The sequence below is a fragment of the Panthera uncia genome, assembly GCF_023721935.1.
Source record: "Panthera uncia isolate 11264 chromosome C1 unlocalized genomic scaffold, Puncia_PCG_1.0 HiC_scaffold_4, whole genome shotgun sequence".
Lineage (NCBI taxonomy): Eukaryota > Metazoa > Chordata > Mammalia > Carnivora > Felidae > Panthera > Panthera uncia.
In genome coordinates this window covers 33,156,224-33,174,842 of record NW_026057585.1, presented here as the reverse complement: position 1 = coordinate 33,174,842, position 18,619 = coordinate 33,156,224, and the positions used below count along the sequence as shown (strand labels likewise).

Sequence of the window (18,619 nt, the reverse complement as noted above, 5' to 3'; positions counted from 1 at the left end):
TAATTAGAAAATGTCTAAAGATGTTCTATCTTGAAAAAATACATATAGCATAAGTATGCTTATTTCTCTTTGCAGTTAAAAATATCTGCAAAATTAGCTTGAGATGGAAGAAGTACACACATTTGCACTCCTCTGTGACTTGGGTAGGTGTTTTTCCCAATACTGTATTTTTTTAACCTACTGAGGCCAACTTGCCAGTTGCCATCCTACTGTATGGATATTCACCGTGGGGTCTAGAGTGCTGACAGAGCATAGAAGGTTCTCATCCAGTGCTGCTCACAGATTGGATGGATGAGATTGGGACAGAGCAGGAGATGTATACATGTCACTCACACACAAGAAACTGTTTTCATTCATTCACTTACAAAGTGGTCTGAATTTGAGTTTTCTATTTCTACGATGGTTTATTTTAGCAGAAAGTCTAGCTGGGCTATGTTCATCCAATGCTTCAGATATGTGGGAGCCTTTCTGCAAGAATTCTGAGTTGGAGCCAGAAGAGTAAGAGTGGAGGCAGGGCTAGTTCAGGAGTAAGGAGCTAGTGGGAAGGACTGTCCTCTAACTATATTCCTACTGTAAATTTAGTTCTAAGTTATTGTAAAGTAATTTACAAAAATTTCTTCTGCACAAATTCCAAAGGTGATTGTGAGTGAGGGATGCTCGCAGGATGTAAAGCTGTAGGAGAAAGAGCCCTTGACAATGTCCTCAGTTGTGGACAACGGTGACAGGGCAGTGCTGGCACCCTCACCTGGCAGGAACTAGAGACAGCCCCATGTTCCAGTGCAGCAGGAGAGAAAGGAGAACGTAGACACATCTCTGGGGAACTCTCAACGCTTCTGAGAAGGAATCTGAGAACACCTACCATTTCTGAAGTCTACCTAGGCTGAACCCAGGATAAAGGCATTTATTTTCCTCTCAAAGGTTGATGGGGCTGAGAAATCTGGATTACATTCCTACCGTTGGCAATACATTTTGCTACCTAGTTTTTATTCAATGTTGTGCCTTTCAAAGTCAATTTAAATTGGTTTCCCACAATTAAAACAAATCTAGATAGATAGATAGATGACACTTGCAATGTATGAGCCACACTTCAAGGACATCAGATTTTATTTAACTTATGTGGAATTGCCATTCACAAGTTCGTGAAAGACATGGGTGGAAAAGAGTTTAGAGGGAAAGATTCAGAATGTGGTAGTGGACATGTTAAGGTTGAGATGTTAAGTAGAGATGTCAAGTAAGTAGCAGAAAATCTGAGTCTAGATTTCAGGGGAGAGAGAAACCTGGGGAAGAGATACACATTTGAGAGTCATCATGGTAAAGAGGATCTCTTTTTAGCACCATTTAATCTGATGAGGAAACACATCATCCCCATTTTACTAATTAGGAAACTAAAAGTTTAGAGAAGTGACTCACTCTGGGTCAGGGTGTAATGTCACCCTGAATTCAAACCCAGTCAGAGCCAGAATTCAAACCTAGTGCCTGTTGGAATCCAAAGACCACTTTATGCCCTTTCAAGATTACATTTTCAAATCAGTTGATAAATGTATTTTTTCCTTAAGACCCTCCTGAATCATTTCCCAACGCCCCCAGTTAAACTAACGACATCCTCTGGTGTACCTTGCACCCTCCCTCTGTTGTAGCACCTACATGCTGGATGACGTTTGTCTGCTTGCCTATTATCTCCCTATTGGACTATGAGTGTCCTGAGAGCTGGGGCGAGGTCTGTTGGAGATGGTAAAAAAGACATGACCTCCAGGTAACCCATGAGCTGGACCTGGGCAATTGGAGGTTCCCCACCTTCTCCCCTGTCCTTGAGGTATGTGTTTTGCTTTCCTTCCCTGCTCCCAGTAGCTGCTCCAGGTAAAGAGCCTTGAGAATGAAATGTGACGTTGAGATTTTCTGGTCTGGGTACATGACTGAACCTAGTTAAAGGGCTTCTTTATAAACTTAAGAGTCTGTCAGGTGGCTGTGGAAATCTACTCATCTTGTGGCTGTCCAAGACAACTCTCATGTTCCCTTGCTTACTAAACCTGCCATTTTCCAACCAGGAATGGTGCATCTCTTTCTACAGTCTCTCTCTGCCCTCCACATGTGGGTTTCTGATTACACCAGGGAAACTGCCGATGAGCTTGGGAACTAACAAGGTCTTATTCATATTTGCATCTCGAATACTAGCAGAGTGCCCAACACACAGTAAGATATTTATTAAATGCGAAACAAATGGATTTAACTGGAATTCAATTTTTCTTTAATTCTTGTATGTATTTATGCAATAATATTAGGCGAAAAGAAAAGGGACTGGAGCTTTACACCTCACCAGATCCTAACCAAAATGTTCGATAATTTGCACAACTGCTTTTTATTCAAAAAAACAAAACAAAACAAAAACAAAAAGGAGGGGGGAAGTCTTTCCATGTTTTCCATCTCTGCCCTCTACCCTGCCACATCATCATTCACCTAGTGAAGTAATTCTGTACCAGTAATACAGCTGTTTAGCTCCAAAAGGGAAAAGTAGGTAAAAAACAAAAATGTAATTGCTCTCTTCACCCTGTCATCAGGATAAAAACAATAACTGTAGGTTTGGTAAGATGAGATATTGTCTGTTTAAAAAGACGACTCTTCGGTAAACTAATTAAAAAGTTTCTAAATAAAGGCCATCTGTACCTTTTGTCTTCCTTCTTCTAAAGCAGCTTCCAGCTGTCTGGCCAATGCTGTATGTTCTGCAGATTTCTCTTCAAACTTAAGATTGCTGTGCTTAAGACATTCTTCTTGGTTTGCCAGTTTCTTTTCAAGCTCTTTATTTTCTGCATCCATCTGTTCTAATTTTCTTTTTGCAGAAAACATATATTTTAAAATTATAGTGTATAGAGAAAAATGTAACACCAATTTTAAGTCAATTTAATACTTACTGTTTAAGGTTTTCACACTTCAACTGAATAAGATAATTTTCCTCTTCCAAAGAAAGCTTTTTTAGAAGATTATGATTTCCATCAACCTAAAAGAAGGGGGGAAAAAGTTTTCTTGGTTATTTTCTTTATAAGCAACTTCCAAAGAAATCTATGTACTTTAGTGTTAGAATAATCATTAAAGAAACAAGAAGGCCTAAATATTATTATTACTCCTACACAGAGAGACTCAAAGAAATAATTACATTTTTAAAACATAAGTTCTTAAATTCCTGATTAAGTTTTTTTTTTTTTTAAAAAACTACTGTCTCATAGGAAATCATCTACTAGAAGGTTTTTTCTGAAAGATGGCAATTAAAACATTCTGAACAATGCTTTGTTGAAAAAGGGTGTTTATTTTATTAAGTAAATTTGAAGACTAAAAATCATTAATCTCCTATTGTTGCATATTTAGAGTTACTCTTACAGTTTCCTGCTTCATCTCAAGATAGTGAATGATAATTGAACATCTATGAAGTTAACTATGAGTGAAAACTGTATTTGTGAGAAGCAAAATAAAATGAACAAATCAACCAAAGACAACTTGTTCATGCCAAAACCAAATACTCTTCCCATTGCTTCAAAAGCTATACTTATTTTAAGAAGCCTTGAAAATAATTTTTTTCTCATAATTTAATTTATAATTTGGGTTATCTATGTAGATTTGGCATTCTCCTACAAAAATCTCTTTTCGGGAATTTAAATTTAGCAAAGTTTTATTTGCATGTTTTTTTCAAAAACAGGATGCATTTCAAAATTAAAATCCCGGTTACATTTGGAAGATAGACAGGGAGTTGTTTTTGCAAATAAACAAAAAGACTTGCTCCCTCCTTGCATATACTTCTTTGAAAGAGTAATTAATTAAAAAAATATTTGTAAGAGCTTACTCTGTACTAGGTATTGAATTAGAAGATGGTATGTGGATTCTCTCTCTCCCTCTCTCTCTTCCCCTGCCCTGCTCATGAGTATGCTGTCTCTCAAAATAAATTAATTAAAAAAAAAAAAAAGGAGATGGCTATGTGGTGACTAACAGGGCATCGATGATCCCTGTTCTGATGGGAGTAAAAAAAATAAAAATAATTGAGAATAATCCAAATGAATTTGATGCACAATTCTAATGAAAATAAATTCTAATTTTTGTATAGTAAATTATAATAATTTAGCTTATCATGATATCAAAAAGGTATATGTAAACATAGTATTGCTCTTCTCATGCTATTACTGTGTTCTCAAATGTCTAAATACAGATTTATACAAATAAAATGAGCTATTTTAGTTACCAATTTTCCACGATAAAATACTATAAGAATAGGTTGCAAAATATTACAGCATCTGCAATAAACTGATAAATTGACTTAAATGGGAGTTAAAAAAAACAAAAAAGCAAAACACATCAACCCCTGACATGAGTGCCCTCAACTGGTGAAATCACTCCAGAGTATTCCTTTAATGTATCTAGAAGACAGCAAAATGACAGCCGAACACCTGGCCCTGAAGCTCCCTAACAGTGTGCACCTTGTCCGCACATCTCTCCCTGTAGTGCTGCACACTCTCCTGACACTCGTGAAGCCTCCGTTCCGCCGCCGTCACCGAATCGCGGACGTGCTCTAACTCCTTCAGATGAGACTCCGTCTGGCCTCTCATCTGAGTTGGAGCATTAGGGAAATAAGTGCAAGGTCACACATTCAGCATTAATGTCTTCACTACCTTACATACTACATATGCTCGTAATACAATGAGTATTTTAGGTATAATGGTTATAAACAAAATGATTCAACCAAATAAATACGAATAAACGTGAACTTGGACTCTGCCAACTAAGAACATATAACTCAAAAGCGGGCTGCAATTTAGTTTGCAAAAAGTCTGTTGAGTAACTAATATAACACTGTATGTTAATTATACTGGGATTAAAATTTAAAAAGTAGTTGAAAATAAGTTTGTTGCTGGGGCGCCTGGGTGGCGCAGTCGGTTGAGCGTCCGACTTCAGCCAGGTCACAATCTCGCGGTCCGTGAGTTCGAGCCCCGCGTCAGGCTCTGGGCTGATGGCTCGGAGCCTGGAGCCTGTTTCCGATTCTGTGTCTCCCTCTCTCTCTGCCCCTCCCCCGTTCATGCTCTGTCTCTCTCTGTCCCAAAAATAAATAAAAAACGTTGAAAAAAAAAATTTAAAAAAATAAAAAATAAAAAATAAAAAAAGAAAATAAGTTTGTTGAGTAAATGCATATAATATTAGCCTGCAGGGAGAATGTTTAACGTACTGAGGAAAGCAAACTTCCTGAATCCTGTAATTTATACTCAGGCATAGTTATTACTAGTAAAGCTAGTGTGGTAGTTTTCTACTACCCAGCCATCAGTCTAAAGTAATCGTCACTCTCTGTCATTCAGTCTTGTAACTCAGATCTTTTAGTCAGAACAGCCTTGCTGCACTCATCTTCGTTCAGGTTGGTGGGGTTTACTATATATTATTTCTAGTTAGCTAATGTCATCAGTACTCAGTAGACTGTAACTTCATCCTTAGTGTTACTATGAGCAAGTCTCCCTAATTTTATCTACATTCATCCCTTTGGCTAGTGCGGTACCTCACTGTGGCATTTTTGTGGAAATGTGACAAGAAGCAAACCTAAGAAATGCTTACATGGCTAATTAAGAAAAAATAACAAGACATATGGCATTTAGGATGTTTATAGGAAGGAAAAAACAAGAGCCAGACTCTGTCCCTGAGACAGGGAACACCTAGAGCTACCGTGCATCACCTGGCACTCTTGATCACAAAAGGTCAAGCAAGAACAAAGTGTACTTCTGGGTCCCCAAACATCTAAGAGCCCATGAGAAAACCATGAGAGTCAACAGTGGAAAAGGAAAAATCTCATCTTAAAAAATGACTTTTCTAGGGGCACCTGGGTGGCTCAGGCAGTTAGTGTCTGACTCTTGATTTTGGCTCAGGTCATGATCTCACATTTCATGGGTTCAAGCCCCATGTCAGGCTCTGTGCTGACAGTGCACATCCTGCTTGGGATTCTCGCTCTGTCTCTCTCTCTCTCTGTCCCTCCCCTCCTTGTGTTCCCTCTCTCTCTCAAAAGTAAATAAACTTAAAAAAAAAAAATGAATGGAAATTTCTTAAAAAAAAAAAAAAGACTTCTGGTTTAATACCAGTTAGAAGACATTGTGACCTCGTGGTATCTGAAAATTACAGGCTTCTGCCCCATCAGCCTTTTGAACAGGTTTTTTTAATAGGCTTTTTATTTACAGTGCTGCTTAGCAAAAGAGACCTTTGCAGTGGTATGTCTCATGAGAAAAAGAGACCAGAACACATGAAATGCTAGACATGCTTCTAAAAATAGGTGAAAAGTAATCGCAAGAAAGTAGTCCGTTGCATGTTAGGTGGGCTATCTTTATCTCTGTTTAACCAGCAGAATGCCCACTCTGGCTGACCTCTTCTTCACACTCATGCCTCACTCAGACATCTCGATCCCAAATGTGGGGGCAACCCAGAGATAGTCACCTTATTATACTCAGTTGGAAGTGACTGGTAACATCCCATGATCTCTCCAGCTAGGAGTCAGTGTCCTAGGACTTCCACTGCTTCCTTACCAAAACAACATGACAAGACCCAAAGAGGGATGAGGTTTCACTTAAAAAGTTAAAAATATTCGCAAAAACATCCTAACTTGCCAACACTGGCCTTCCCCTCATTCTGTTGCAATGGGGTGACAACGGGAAATGATGCTGTTTTTTAAATATTATTTTTCCTCCAAATATTCTCTGCATTTAGCAGAGAATATTTACTTTGCTTTTTAGACACAAAAGATTTAGTACCAGAAACAAAAAGGTGGGATTAAAAACGAGAGATATTCAAGTTTGCATATTTATGGTTGAGGAAGCTCAGGGATTACGTGATAACCATTTTTTTTTTTTTTGAGCTATGTTAAGTCTGCTCTTATATCAGAAAAATTAAACATTTATGCTGTTTTCAAAATATTAAGGAAAAAGTAAAAAAATAAAAAAAAATTCATACAAACATTTCAAGCCTGGAAGAAACATTATCTCTTTAGAAAACAAACTCCTACAGAGATTTAAGACAGATAATTCCTAGGTCTAAACTAGAGAAAACAACCACAATGAAAGAATAGGTATAGTACTCATAAAGTACAAAACATATAAATAAAATATTATTTTATTGCTTAAAACATCAAACTCACCTTCTCTAACTTTTTATTTTTGTTTTTTGTTATTAGGTTATTTTCATGTAGCAAATTTTCACATCTGCTTTTCACCATTTCAGCTGCTTCTTGCAACTTTTGTATCTGAAAATAGAGTAACATATTTTATTATTAAGACCACAATGTAAGGGCACCTGGGTGGCTCAGTCTGACTGTTTTCGGATCAGGTCATGATCTCAAGGTTCGTGAGTTTGAGCCCTGCATCAGGCTTTATGTTCATTGCATGGAGCCTACTTTGGATCTTCTGTCTCCCTCTTTCTGGCCCTCCCCTGATCATGATCTGTCTCTCAAAAATAAATAAATGTTAAAAAAAAAAAGACTATAATGTAAAATAAAAAGCAAATCATTATTTCCCTATCAATACCCTCAGTATCTTTATCTAATGTTATTCCTGCTTTAATATAAGAATAGATCAGTGCTCTATTCCAAACTACAATCCTTTTATGACTTATCTGTCTTTTCCCATCAATACTTCTAGTCTCTCCCCTTAAGATTGAATATTAGAGAGATCTATACTTGCAGGTCAATGAACTTTAAGGAGAACTAAAAAAAATAATTAAAAAAAAATCTGAAGACTAAGGGGTAATTGAAATATGCTGACATGTATGTCCACATGCATATTTATTTGGGAAGAGTCAGATTTATTACAACAAAATAAAATGCGTTTGTTTTTTTTTAAAAAAAAGAACATTTGATCCAAACTATACCAATTATTTTACCAATTCCACACCAATTATTTTACACTCCAAAATTTAAAAATGCTCAAAAAAAAAGAAAATCTAAGCACTTCATACAAAGCCCAGAGCGTAGAACATGCACAGTATTCTTGCTGAGGGATGAAAGCCAAACACACAGCTGGAGGATCCAGATGTCATTCTCCATAATGTGTCCCGCAGTCCACTATGGCCTCCATCTTACCTCTGGTCTGGTAAGCTCCACATGACTGCAATATATATTCTTTAAGTTTATTTTTATTTATTTTGAGAGAGAGAGAGAGAGAGAGTGCAGGGGAGGGGTAGACAGAGAGGGAGAGGGAGAGGGAGAGAATCCTAAGGAGGCTCCATGCTATCACCGTGCAGCTCAACGCAGGACTTGAACTCATGAACTCTGCGATCATGATTTGAGCTGAAACCAAGAGTCAGAAACTCAACCAACTGAATCACCCAGGAGCCCCATGACTACAAGATTCTAACTGGATGTCTCAACTTCATTTTCCCATCTAAACCATCCAGATGTACTTCCTTCCTACCTATCTACACAATGCCCTGCTTAAGCTTTTACCTTTAGTTCATTATTCTTTAATTAAAATGCTCTCTCATCCAGTAAAATCAAGCTCTTTATTGACTAGTCTGTTACCATTGTTCAAGGACCTGCATAAGTCCCATCTTCTCATACATATTTTCTTGAATACTACATTTCCAAAACATAAGGTTTTCTATAAATTGCCACTGAACACATGCTGTATTCCATATATATTTTCATATGTTCTTTTCCAGGTCTTTCATGTGAGTAAATCAGAATTTTACTTTTTTTATTGGGAAAGAGGGAGTGTTGAGCTTTAATGACCCTAGAAGGGAGTCATTATTCTACATCAGTACCATTACATATATAAGATGACAAATAAATATAACTAAGTGTAACAAGATTGTACCTAAGGTTTACATTACACCTACGTAATTAATTTTAGATTGACTTTTAATTTTTTTTAATGTTTATTTATTTTTGAGAGAGACAGAGCGTGAGCATGGGAGGGGCAGAGAGAGAGAGGGAGACACAGAATCCAAAGCAGGCTCCAGGCTTTGAGCTGTCAGCACAGAGCCCGACACAGGGCTCAAACTCACAAACTATGAGATCATGACCTGAGCCAAAGTCGGGTGCTTAACCGAATGAGCAACCCAGGTGCCCCTAGATCTACTTTTAGGAATACCCAGTATATACACAGTCAATGTATGAATCAGGAATCAGCAGAATCATCTACTTATAAAAATATACGAGGGGTTAAGAAATAGATGGGACATATATTCTATCACAAAATAATAGCTCCACCTTAATTTAGATCATTAAAAATGCAGTGTTTTAAATTGTCTACAAAATTTAACATTAAAACAAATGCAATAGTCACCTGAGTTTTATATACTTCAATAAGGGCTTTCTGTTGTTTTTCTACTTCTTGCAATTCTAAGAGTTCATTTTCAACAGAAACAACCTCATCCTTCAAAGCAGCAAGTGTAGTCTAGCAAGGAATATATAAATAGATTTTATAAATCATTAGAATTCACTTATACTCTGGTGCTACAGGGTTATAAAAACATAACTCATTTATCAACAAAGTTAATAACATAATTATCTTTATTGCATAAAATTACCATTTAAATTTAAGAAGTTTAAAAAGTTAGTAATAATGAATAACTATAACAAGACTTATGTAAGACATATATTTTTAAAACTTTTAAAATTTCCTGAGAAAGAAAGACTTGGAAAATAGAAAGACCATGTTCTTTGATGGGAAGACTCAATACTAGTGACATATCAGTTTTTTCAAAACAATAACACTTTAAGTGCAATTTCAACCAAAAATACAACAGTTGGGAGGAGGGGGAATATAACAAAATTAATTTTAAGATTCATATGGAAAAATAAATGGGAAAGACTAATACAATTCTGAAAGAAATACTAAGGTAGAGAATCTCAGTACTTACTAGATATTAGGATGTATAAAGAACTAAAATTTTTAAGTTTACTGTGTGTGTATGTGTATGTAAATATACATATATATATTATATATATATATATATATATAATATACATATAATTTTAGAATTTAAAAGTCAATGGAAAAGACAAAGAAAAATACACCAAACTTATATTTAGTATATGATAAAGGTTGAATTTTTAAGTCAATGAGAAAAATGTGGATCACTAAATAATGGTAATAAGACAACTGTTTAATTATTAGAAAGAAAATAGATTAACTATTTAGCTCCAACCAATATTATTTTTTGTATTTATTTTTACAAAATATATTTGTATACTTACTTAAAACAAAGCTTTAAAATTCTTCACAGAAGATACAGCTAAAATTTTGATTTTAGGATAGCAAAACCCCTACTAAGCATAGATCAAAAAAAGATATCAAGCATTCTAAGGGTTTGGGATTTTACCTTCCAAGTTTACAACTTAGCCTGGAACAGTTTCATGGATGCTAGCAAAGGATGTGAGACTCCTGGGTCAGAGACACAAAACTTCATTGCAGCAATAGCAGTAGCCAGATGCCAGATTTGCGGTAGCTTCCTAAGCCCCAGCTCCCACAGGGCAACACAGTGAGGGTCAGATGACACTCACACCTTTCAGGGGAGGCACTAGAGAGGCGCAACCCTGAATTTAGGGAACCCAGATCTCTCATAACAGGCAGTAAGCATGTCTGCCCTTTGGTAAGGAAAACATTGCTATCTCCAAGGATGTCCATTATACAAACATCCTTGAAAAGATAGTCTGGATCTCAAGCAGTCAGTCCTTTTTACTTGTAAGATATGCAGAAATGTGACAGACTCAACAGAAGCCATAAAAGAAAAAAAATATGTATACATACATATGTGTAAATGCATCTCCCCGAACTTCATTGCCCCCTCGAAAAATTTAAGAGGCAAACAAAATGTAAAAGAGAATAACTAATTATGACAAAAGATTAATACCTGAGTTCTTACATGTTAATTAGAAAAAAGACCTAAAGGATAGTGAGTAGGTAATTCATAAAGGCAGAAATGTAAATCATCAATAAATACATGAAAAAATATATTTACTGGTCATTAAAACATACTCTGGGCACTGGATATTCTTCTATTAATGAAGAAAAGAAACAAAAAATCCCTTCCTTCATGGGGCTCACATACCCCATGTATAGAAAGACAAAAACAAGGGATAGACGAATGCAAAACGAGAACATGAAGTAAAACACAGCATACACGAACTGTGGATGGGCCAGGGAGGTCTCCAGAAGGGACTTTTGAGCAAACACTGAAAGTGTGGGTCTTTGAGGGGAGGGAATTCCCATAGAGCAAGGCAACAGTGGGAGAAGCCCTGGCCAGTCAGGGAAAAACTGTAAGAAGGTCAGTGTGGCAGGAAGGGAGAAACCAAAGGGGATAGTGGAAAGATGAGGCCCGAGAAGTAATGGATAGCCAGGTGGAATAATGCTTTGCAGGTATTTATTAACCAGGTATCACTGGAGGGTTTGGGTGGAGCAGTGACATGGTGTGACTTACATTTTTATGGGAACGACTCTACTGCTGCACTGTAATCTGAGTGCAGGTGCAAGGGTGGAAATAAAGAGGCGTTGGGAAGTCACTGTAACTGTGAGACATGCTGGTGGCTTAAACCAGGACAGTAGCAGTGGTGCTGGGGAGAGATGGTCAAATCCTAGATCTATCTGTAGTAGATCTGCTGACAGACGGGAAGCAGATGGGAGAGAAAGGAGTCAAGGATGACATCAGGTAAAAGAAGGGTGATTGCTGTTACCTGAGATGAGGACAACTGTAGGATGAGCTATTTGGGGGAATACAGAAGCTCTATTTTTGTTGTTGTTGTTGTTGTTGTTGTTGTTGTTGTTGATTTTCCAGAGGGGTGGGGGGGATGGGCAGAGAGAGAGGGAAAGAGAGGATCTGAAGCAGGTCCTGCACTGAAAGCAGACAGCCCGATGCAGGGCTCAAACTCACGAATTGTGAGATCGTGACTTGAGTGGAAGTCTGACACGTAAGGGCTGAGCCACCCAGGTGCCCCTACAGGAAGTCTATTTTAAACATGCTAACTTTGACACACCTATTAAATACCCAAGTGGAAATTTCAAGTAGGCAGTAGAATACTTGTCTGGAATTCGGGGGCAAGGTCTAGGCTAGAGATATAAATTTGAGAGCCCCCAGGATATACCTGGTACTTAAAGCCCCAGCACTAGATGAGATCATCTATCAAATTTGGAGAGATCTCTTTTAAAATTGTCTAGTACTGGAAAAAATATAGGGACCCAATTATGATGGGTAATTTGGAAATATGTAACACCAACACTAAAAATGAGCCTTCCTTTTGACCATATAATTACAATTCTATCCTAAATGTATCCTAAGAAAACAGATACGCAAAAAGACTCAAGGAAACTGTCCACATTTTTATTTATAGCAGCAAAACACTGGAAGTGGTCCAAAATCCCCAAAACTATATGCTAAAATAGTAACTTTAGTTTCAGTTATGAGATCACAAGAGATTTTTAAATGTTTCCCTTTATGTGTTTCTGTTTTTCCAACTCTTTATAATGAACAAATAGAACTTATAACCATCCAAATAAACTCTTGCAATTTCAAGAGAAGAGGTCACTGGGTCTTGAAAGCAATATCAGCTCAATTTTTTTTTTCATTTGAAACATTAAAATCTAAAATTATTCTGGTCACTAAAAGTAACAAAATACATCTAGGCAATTTTGCATTGCAAATAACATATGCCAAACACACCTAAACGTCTTTCCTTAAACAAAACCCAGAGAATAATCAATTAAAAATACATGTTTGCAAATTATTCAAAGGATGTAAGATGTAAATTTTAACCCAATGATTTTTATACCAGGTAATTTAAAATTAATTCCATTTACCACGTGATTAAAAATTAGATTCATAATGGATGAAATATTGATTATGCTAATCCTTTCTCTCTGAAGACTATCAAGGAAATTAAGGAAATAAACATAATAAATAAAATTGTTTCCTCTTCCAAGAAAAAACATTTTAAACATTCATTCAATAAACATTGGGACCTCAGTGTATGTCACACCTTCCCTGGGCATTCTGGGCACACAAAGATGGGAGCTGAAAAAAGAGATATTCATCCTAATTGAAAAGACTGTGGGGGAAGTAGCATTTGAGCTGAACTAAGGCAGTTCTGAGATATCACCAGGAAAAATAATTGCAAACTGGAAATACAGTAAAACTATAGGAACAGATAGAGGAAAACATGAATAAATTGCAGAAAATAATGAGTATTCATATTTGGCTAGAGCCCAGGATAACCAGAAGACTATATTCCCCAGTCTCCCCTGCACCTAGTTGGGGCCATGTACCTGAATAAGTAGAAGGTAGAGTGGTACGGAACTTACAGGAATTCTCCCTGAGAGGAAGTGAAACAGGAGATGAAAAAAAAGGGAGGGAAATAATTCATCTTTTTCCCCTTGCATCCTTCTGCTCGAAACTTGGCTATAATGACTGGCGCTTCAGCAGTCATTTTGGATCATGAGGGTCATAACCTAGGAATGGCAATGGGGAGAGCTAAAAAGAGGCTGATGCCATATCAGCTTTGAGCTGCCAACTCTGGCCTTCTTTTACATAAAGAGATTCTTTTCTGTGTTCTATTTACTATCCTCCAAAAATTGTATTAAAAAACTGAAAAGGATGCCGTCATCTTTAATCAAGTCTCATCTGGTTACATGTATCTCTAATTGAGAACTCAAACATTTTTTTCTCAGAAAGTATAAAAAAACTTCTCCATTTTTCTCTGGTACACATACAAACCAATCACCCCTTGGATTTGATTAAGTTGGAAAATTCTTTCTGGTTATGAAGCAGCCAAGAACATACTTTCTGGTTTCAAACAAACCAGGCCTGAGGTTACATCCTATCGTAACCATGACACCTAGAAAAAAATCTTACACATTAAAGTTAATGTAATTTTGGATGATTCAACAGATAAAATTGGAGAACAAACAGTTTTTTAAAAAGTTGAAACAGTTGTTCAACCTCACAAGTCTTATTTAATATTGCTGAAAACAACTTTAACACATATCTGTGTATACAACTATAAACACAAATCTATACACAAGTACGTGTCTACATGTGTATGTACAGATATATAGAATATGTATATATCTATGATATATATCTATGATATGAATATATAGTTTTATAAGTTGCATATTATAATGATACTCTAATACCCTGACAAACATAAAGGACAAAATGACACAACAGCACTATCCTAAGCATGCTGTTATTTCCAGCTACTTCTACTATGTTGTCATTAGACAATATATACACATACACACAGGAACACATATTACCTTTAATTTTGTATTCTCAAGATTCAGAGTTTCATTTTCATATTCAACTGAGTGAAGTTTTCTAAGAATTTCTTCACATGAATTTTTACCAACGTCTTCTACTTTCTTCAGGTCTTCCAAAAGATTAGTAATTTGCCTTTGTGAGATAAATGATATATTTCATAAAAGTCACAGAAACTTTCATTTAAATAATGCTTTTTAAGTGTGCTTATGAAATTATTTTGGTAGGGTGCACTGTTTCAAAAGTTAATACAAGCCATGGACCAAGGTAAACAGGAAGCAGTTATCTATCAGGTTACTACCTGAATAACACTGATTAGCAATTATTACCCATCGATGGAGCCAATGAGAAATTACACAACGTTCTCTTCACTATTCAATAAAATGTCTAAACTGTCATCCAAAGGTAGTCTGTCTGTCTCTCATTCACACACATGCACATACATATACACAATCTCAGGGACAAAGTTAAATAAAAGGCTCAAGTGAGGCAATACTTCACCTTTAGAAGCAAATGATACATGCTAGTTTACAATGATAAAACTGAAGAGAACATACAGAACATAAAACATTTAAAAACAGATATTCAGGGTTCATTATTGTTAATCAGTAATAAATTTGAATAAAAGATATGCATTTTGAATCACTGATTTTTCTTTGTTACATAATTCAGGCACTTAAAGGAACAATAACTTTTAGGACTTTGAAACCATTTATGTTTTTATTGTAAACTCCGTTATATATTTTTATACATTCTTGCTCAGTAGAGAAATATTACTTCCATTTTAAGACAAAGCAGTGTTCACATTTACTGCAAATAATAGATGACACATACTCAGATACTAAATATTAACCTACAAAGTTCAAAATGTGAACACCAATGCATTTTTTTTAATGTTTATTTTATTTATTTTTGAGAGACAGAGAGAGAGCGCGCACAAGCGGAAAAGGGGCAGAGAGAGAAGGAGACAGAGAATCCTAAGCAGGCTCTGCACTACCAGTACAGAGCCAGATGTGGAGCTCAAACTCCCAAACCATGAGATCATGCCCTGAGCCAAAATCAAGTGTCAGACGTTTAACCGACTGAGCCACCCAGGCCCTCTAGCCAATGCACTTTTTAAAAGGTAATCATTTTATTGCATTTTTGTAATAGAATAAGAAAAGTTTACAGAATTATAAATAGCAAGAATATCAAATCATACGGACAACCTTTACCACATGTAACCCAGAAGAACCAAAATGCAAACCACTTAAAAGAGGAAAGAACTAAAAACACTTATTAAACACTAAAGAGTTTCTAAACTTTTTTCTTACTTTTTCATTGTTTCAATCTGAACTTCCAATTCAGTTTTTTCTATTACAATTTTCTCATAATGACTTTTCCAGGCATTGGAAGCTGAAATTGTTTCGGACAGCTTGGCTTCCTAAAAAAATACATCAAGTACTCATCTTGTAATTAAATAACACTTTGGTTTTGTGCAGAGCCTTAAACACAAATAAACATAAACAAGGAAATGCTCATCTTATAAAGGATGGAACTCTTGATACAGAAAATTTTAGAGTACAACTCCGAACATAGGAAGCTTTTAAAGTAAACGTTGATAGTATCTTTAATTAGTATTGCTTTATATGCGCACAGTGGTAGTTCTAACACATTTTAAGGATGTTAATATAACTATTTTCAAACAATGTTTCATAATTAATGAGGATAACTTCCTTCCTACTTCCTGAACTTTCATTTTGCATTCTATGTATAGAAGATGTTGACAACCACATAAGCATCAGAGGAGAAAGAAGTCCTCAATGGTAAATACAGAAACTCTCTGCAATTCCACAATTCCACAGCATTTAGTAATGCTTATTATGGATAAATAAATGCCTTATTTCTCATTGCTATGATGATGTCAAGCTGTTTGGTAGAGGTCACTCCCATTGGCCTTCAGATACTGTTACTGTTAGCAAAGAGATGAAAATTATAGTGATGGCTTTATCCATTTTGAATGTGAGCTCCCAGACATAGATTTTTGTCTGTTTCATTCATTGCTAGGGCCTTGAATAGTGCCTGCCATAAAGAAGACTCTCAATAAATAGCTGTCAAATGAATCTACCCTTTACAAACCCACCTAGTGAGCTACAGTCTTTGTGCCCCCTGCCCACATTCTATAGAACAACAAACTCACTAGGAAGACAACAGCGCCAATAATTATTAATCAGAAGATCCAGAAGAAGCAATGATAGCCACTGATATTTATTGGGGGCTTTTTTTCTTTACTTCCATCATTCAACTACTTTTTTGGCTTACACTTTTTTTATAGTAATATTGTTGATACACTGAATAAAGCCTAGTATTCTGCTTTCATATTTTGTGTAAAAAGAATTTTAGGTTGCACTATGAAGTTTAAGTTGGACTGTGTGTGTGTGTGTGTGTGTGTGTGTGTGTGTGTGAAGTGTAAGTTGGATAATATACTATAACATAAAGATTCTTAGAAATTGTATCCGTAAAATAAATGCTATGAAGAAAATTTAAGACATGATACGATAGTTGGGGGACTACTTTAAACAGAGTGGTCAAGGAAGGCCCCTCTGAAGAGATGTCAATTACAAAGATAACTGAATGATTAAAAAAAGAACCAGCTATTGTGAACCCGAGAAGAACATTACAGCCAGAGATAACAGCAAACAACAAATCTCTATGCATTAGAGGAATAGAAAGTAGGCCAATATGGCAAAAAATGTAGGACCGCCAGGCAGTGTGCTTTGACATGTATTTTCTCACTTATTCCTCCCTACGGTGATATGAGATAATGATATTGCCCATCTCCTATTTTATAGTTAAGGAAACGGAAGGTTAGAGAGGTTGGGTGCCTTACCCAAAGTCACAAGGTTCACAAGTGGAAGAGCCCTCCTATACCGTGATCTGGAGCAGGAGCGACATGATGCTATTTAAATAGGAAAACCCAGAGGATGTGAAGGGCTTGATTGGCTTTCACCACTCAATAACACTTCAGGTATTCAACTAAGTCTTATAACCTTCTGGATTTTGAACTTATTCCTCAATTCTTTTTGTCTAGATAAATTCTTCTGAATGTAGATCATCCTTAAATGTTAACACCTGAGCTTATAAAATATTAAGCTGCTTTGTTTACACAGAGTTTATACAAGTCAGCTTTCAATTCTAAAAGATCCTAATGCTATAAGCCTTAACATAAGTTCTTACGAGGTCCAATACCAGTGAGACATTAAAAAGAGTAAATATTTTATTAACTGCTAATTGAAGAAATATAATAATTCATCAAAAACAACAAAGTACTAAGTCCAATTTTCAACTTCGTACTACACCCAAAGATAACTTTCACATGGTGTGTTTACGTCAGCAAATGGTTTTAAGTGCATTACAGAGTTCAAACGAAGTGAATTACTGAATAAAGTCATATGGTTTAATAACATAAATCAGCATTTCCCAAACTGGTGTTCCTTAGAACCCATTCCAAGAGTTGTTTTGTGGGTAAAACAAGAGTTCTGTGGTTAATAAGTGGTGAGAAACTATGAGTTCAATACTCCTCATTATTGTTTTATTTTACTGAAGGCCTACTCAGGGCCTTTAATATGCTAATGTATACTGTCCGCTTCCAAGGGGGAATATGTATGAAGCATTACCCTTAGTTTGCATTAGATGCTTTGGGACACATTTAATATATCCTTTAATAAAGTTCCCAAGGAAAGACTGATAAATTTCAATATGCAAATGTGATATTTTATATAATCTTTCAAAATAAAGACTAAAGCAACAGAGTAAAGTTTTTCTACTGTCAGTAGCATTAAGAGAAGAATAAGATTTATATTAAGCATTATGACATTAACTACATAAACTAAGAACATAGGACAGTAAACAAAGAATGTATATATACTTACCCGATCTCTAATTTGGGAAGTAAGGTTTTCCATGTCTCCAGTAAAGTGTTTAAGCCTTTGTTTGTAAATTTTAGATGCCTTTTTTAGAGCTATAGTTTTTTGCCTACTTGATTCTTTCATTGCTACAGCTTCATGCTTATTCTTTCTCAGTTCTAAGTTCCATTCAGTTATCTTGGTTTCTAAATTCTAAAAAAATATATATTAGTAATATTTAAATTATTTTGGAACTTGATCTTTATGTAACATTATAAACATATATAATCTTCCATGGATTTTATCAAAAGGATTAATCATAGGATTAATAACAAGCATAACAGTAAAGAAAGGTAGTTTTACCATTGTTTATTTGTAACCAGTTGTAGAATGAAAATTTAAAATATATAAGCCTACAGAAAACTAATCCTATTCTTATTAAAGGTACTAATATTGGTGATTATGGCACAAGCATTTTCTTA

General features: G+C 35.7%; 1 protein-coding gene across 6 annotated transcripts in view; it reads right to left on the bottom strand.

The window, feature by feature from the left end:
* Positions 1-18,619, bottom strand: part of ODF2L (outer dense fiber of sperm tails 2 like) — a 37,101-nt gene that overhangs the window by 3,416 nt on the left and 15,066 nt on the right. For 4 of the 6 annotated variants that reach the window (XM_049616878.1, XM_049616882.1, XM_049616880.1 and 1 more), the window contains 8 exons: positions 18,165-18,350; positions 15,567-15,676; positions 14,253-14,388; positions 9,285-9,395; positions 7,142-7,246; positions 4,428-4,586; positions 2,907-2,992; positions 2,662-2,824 (listed from right to left, as the gene is read on the bottom strand). In XM_049616878.1, the coding sequence (XP_049472835.1) occupies positions 2,662-2,824; positions 2,907-2,992; positions 4,428-4,586; positions 7,142-7,246; positions 9,285-9,395; positions 14,253-14,388; positions 15,567-15,676; positions 18,165-18,350 (1,056 nt within the window). The remainder of the gene's footprint in view (positions 1-2,661; positions 2,825-2,906; positions 2,993-4,427; positions 4,587-7,141; positions 7,247-9,284; positions 9,396-14,252; positions 14,389-15,566; positions 15,677-18,164; positions 18,351-18,619) is intronic. The other 2 variants (XM_049616879.1, XM_049616883.1) reach the window with 2 other exon arrangements.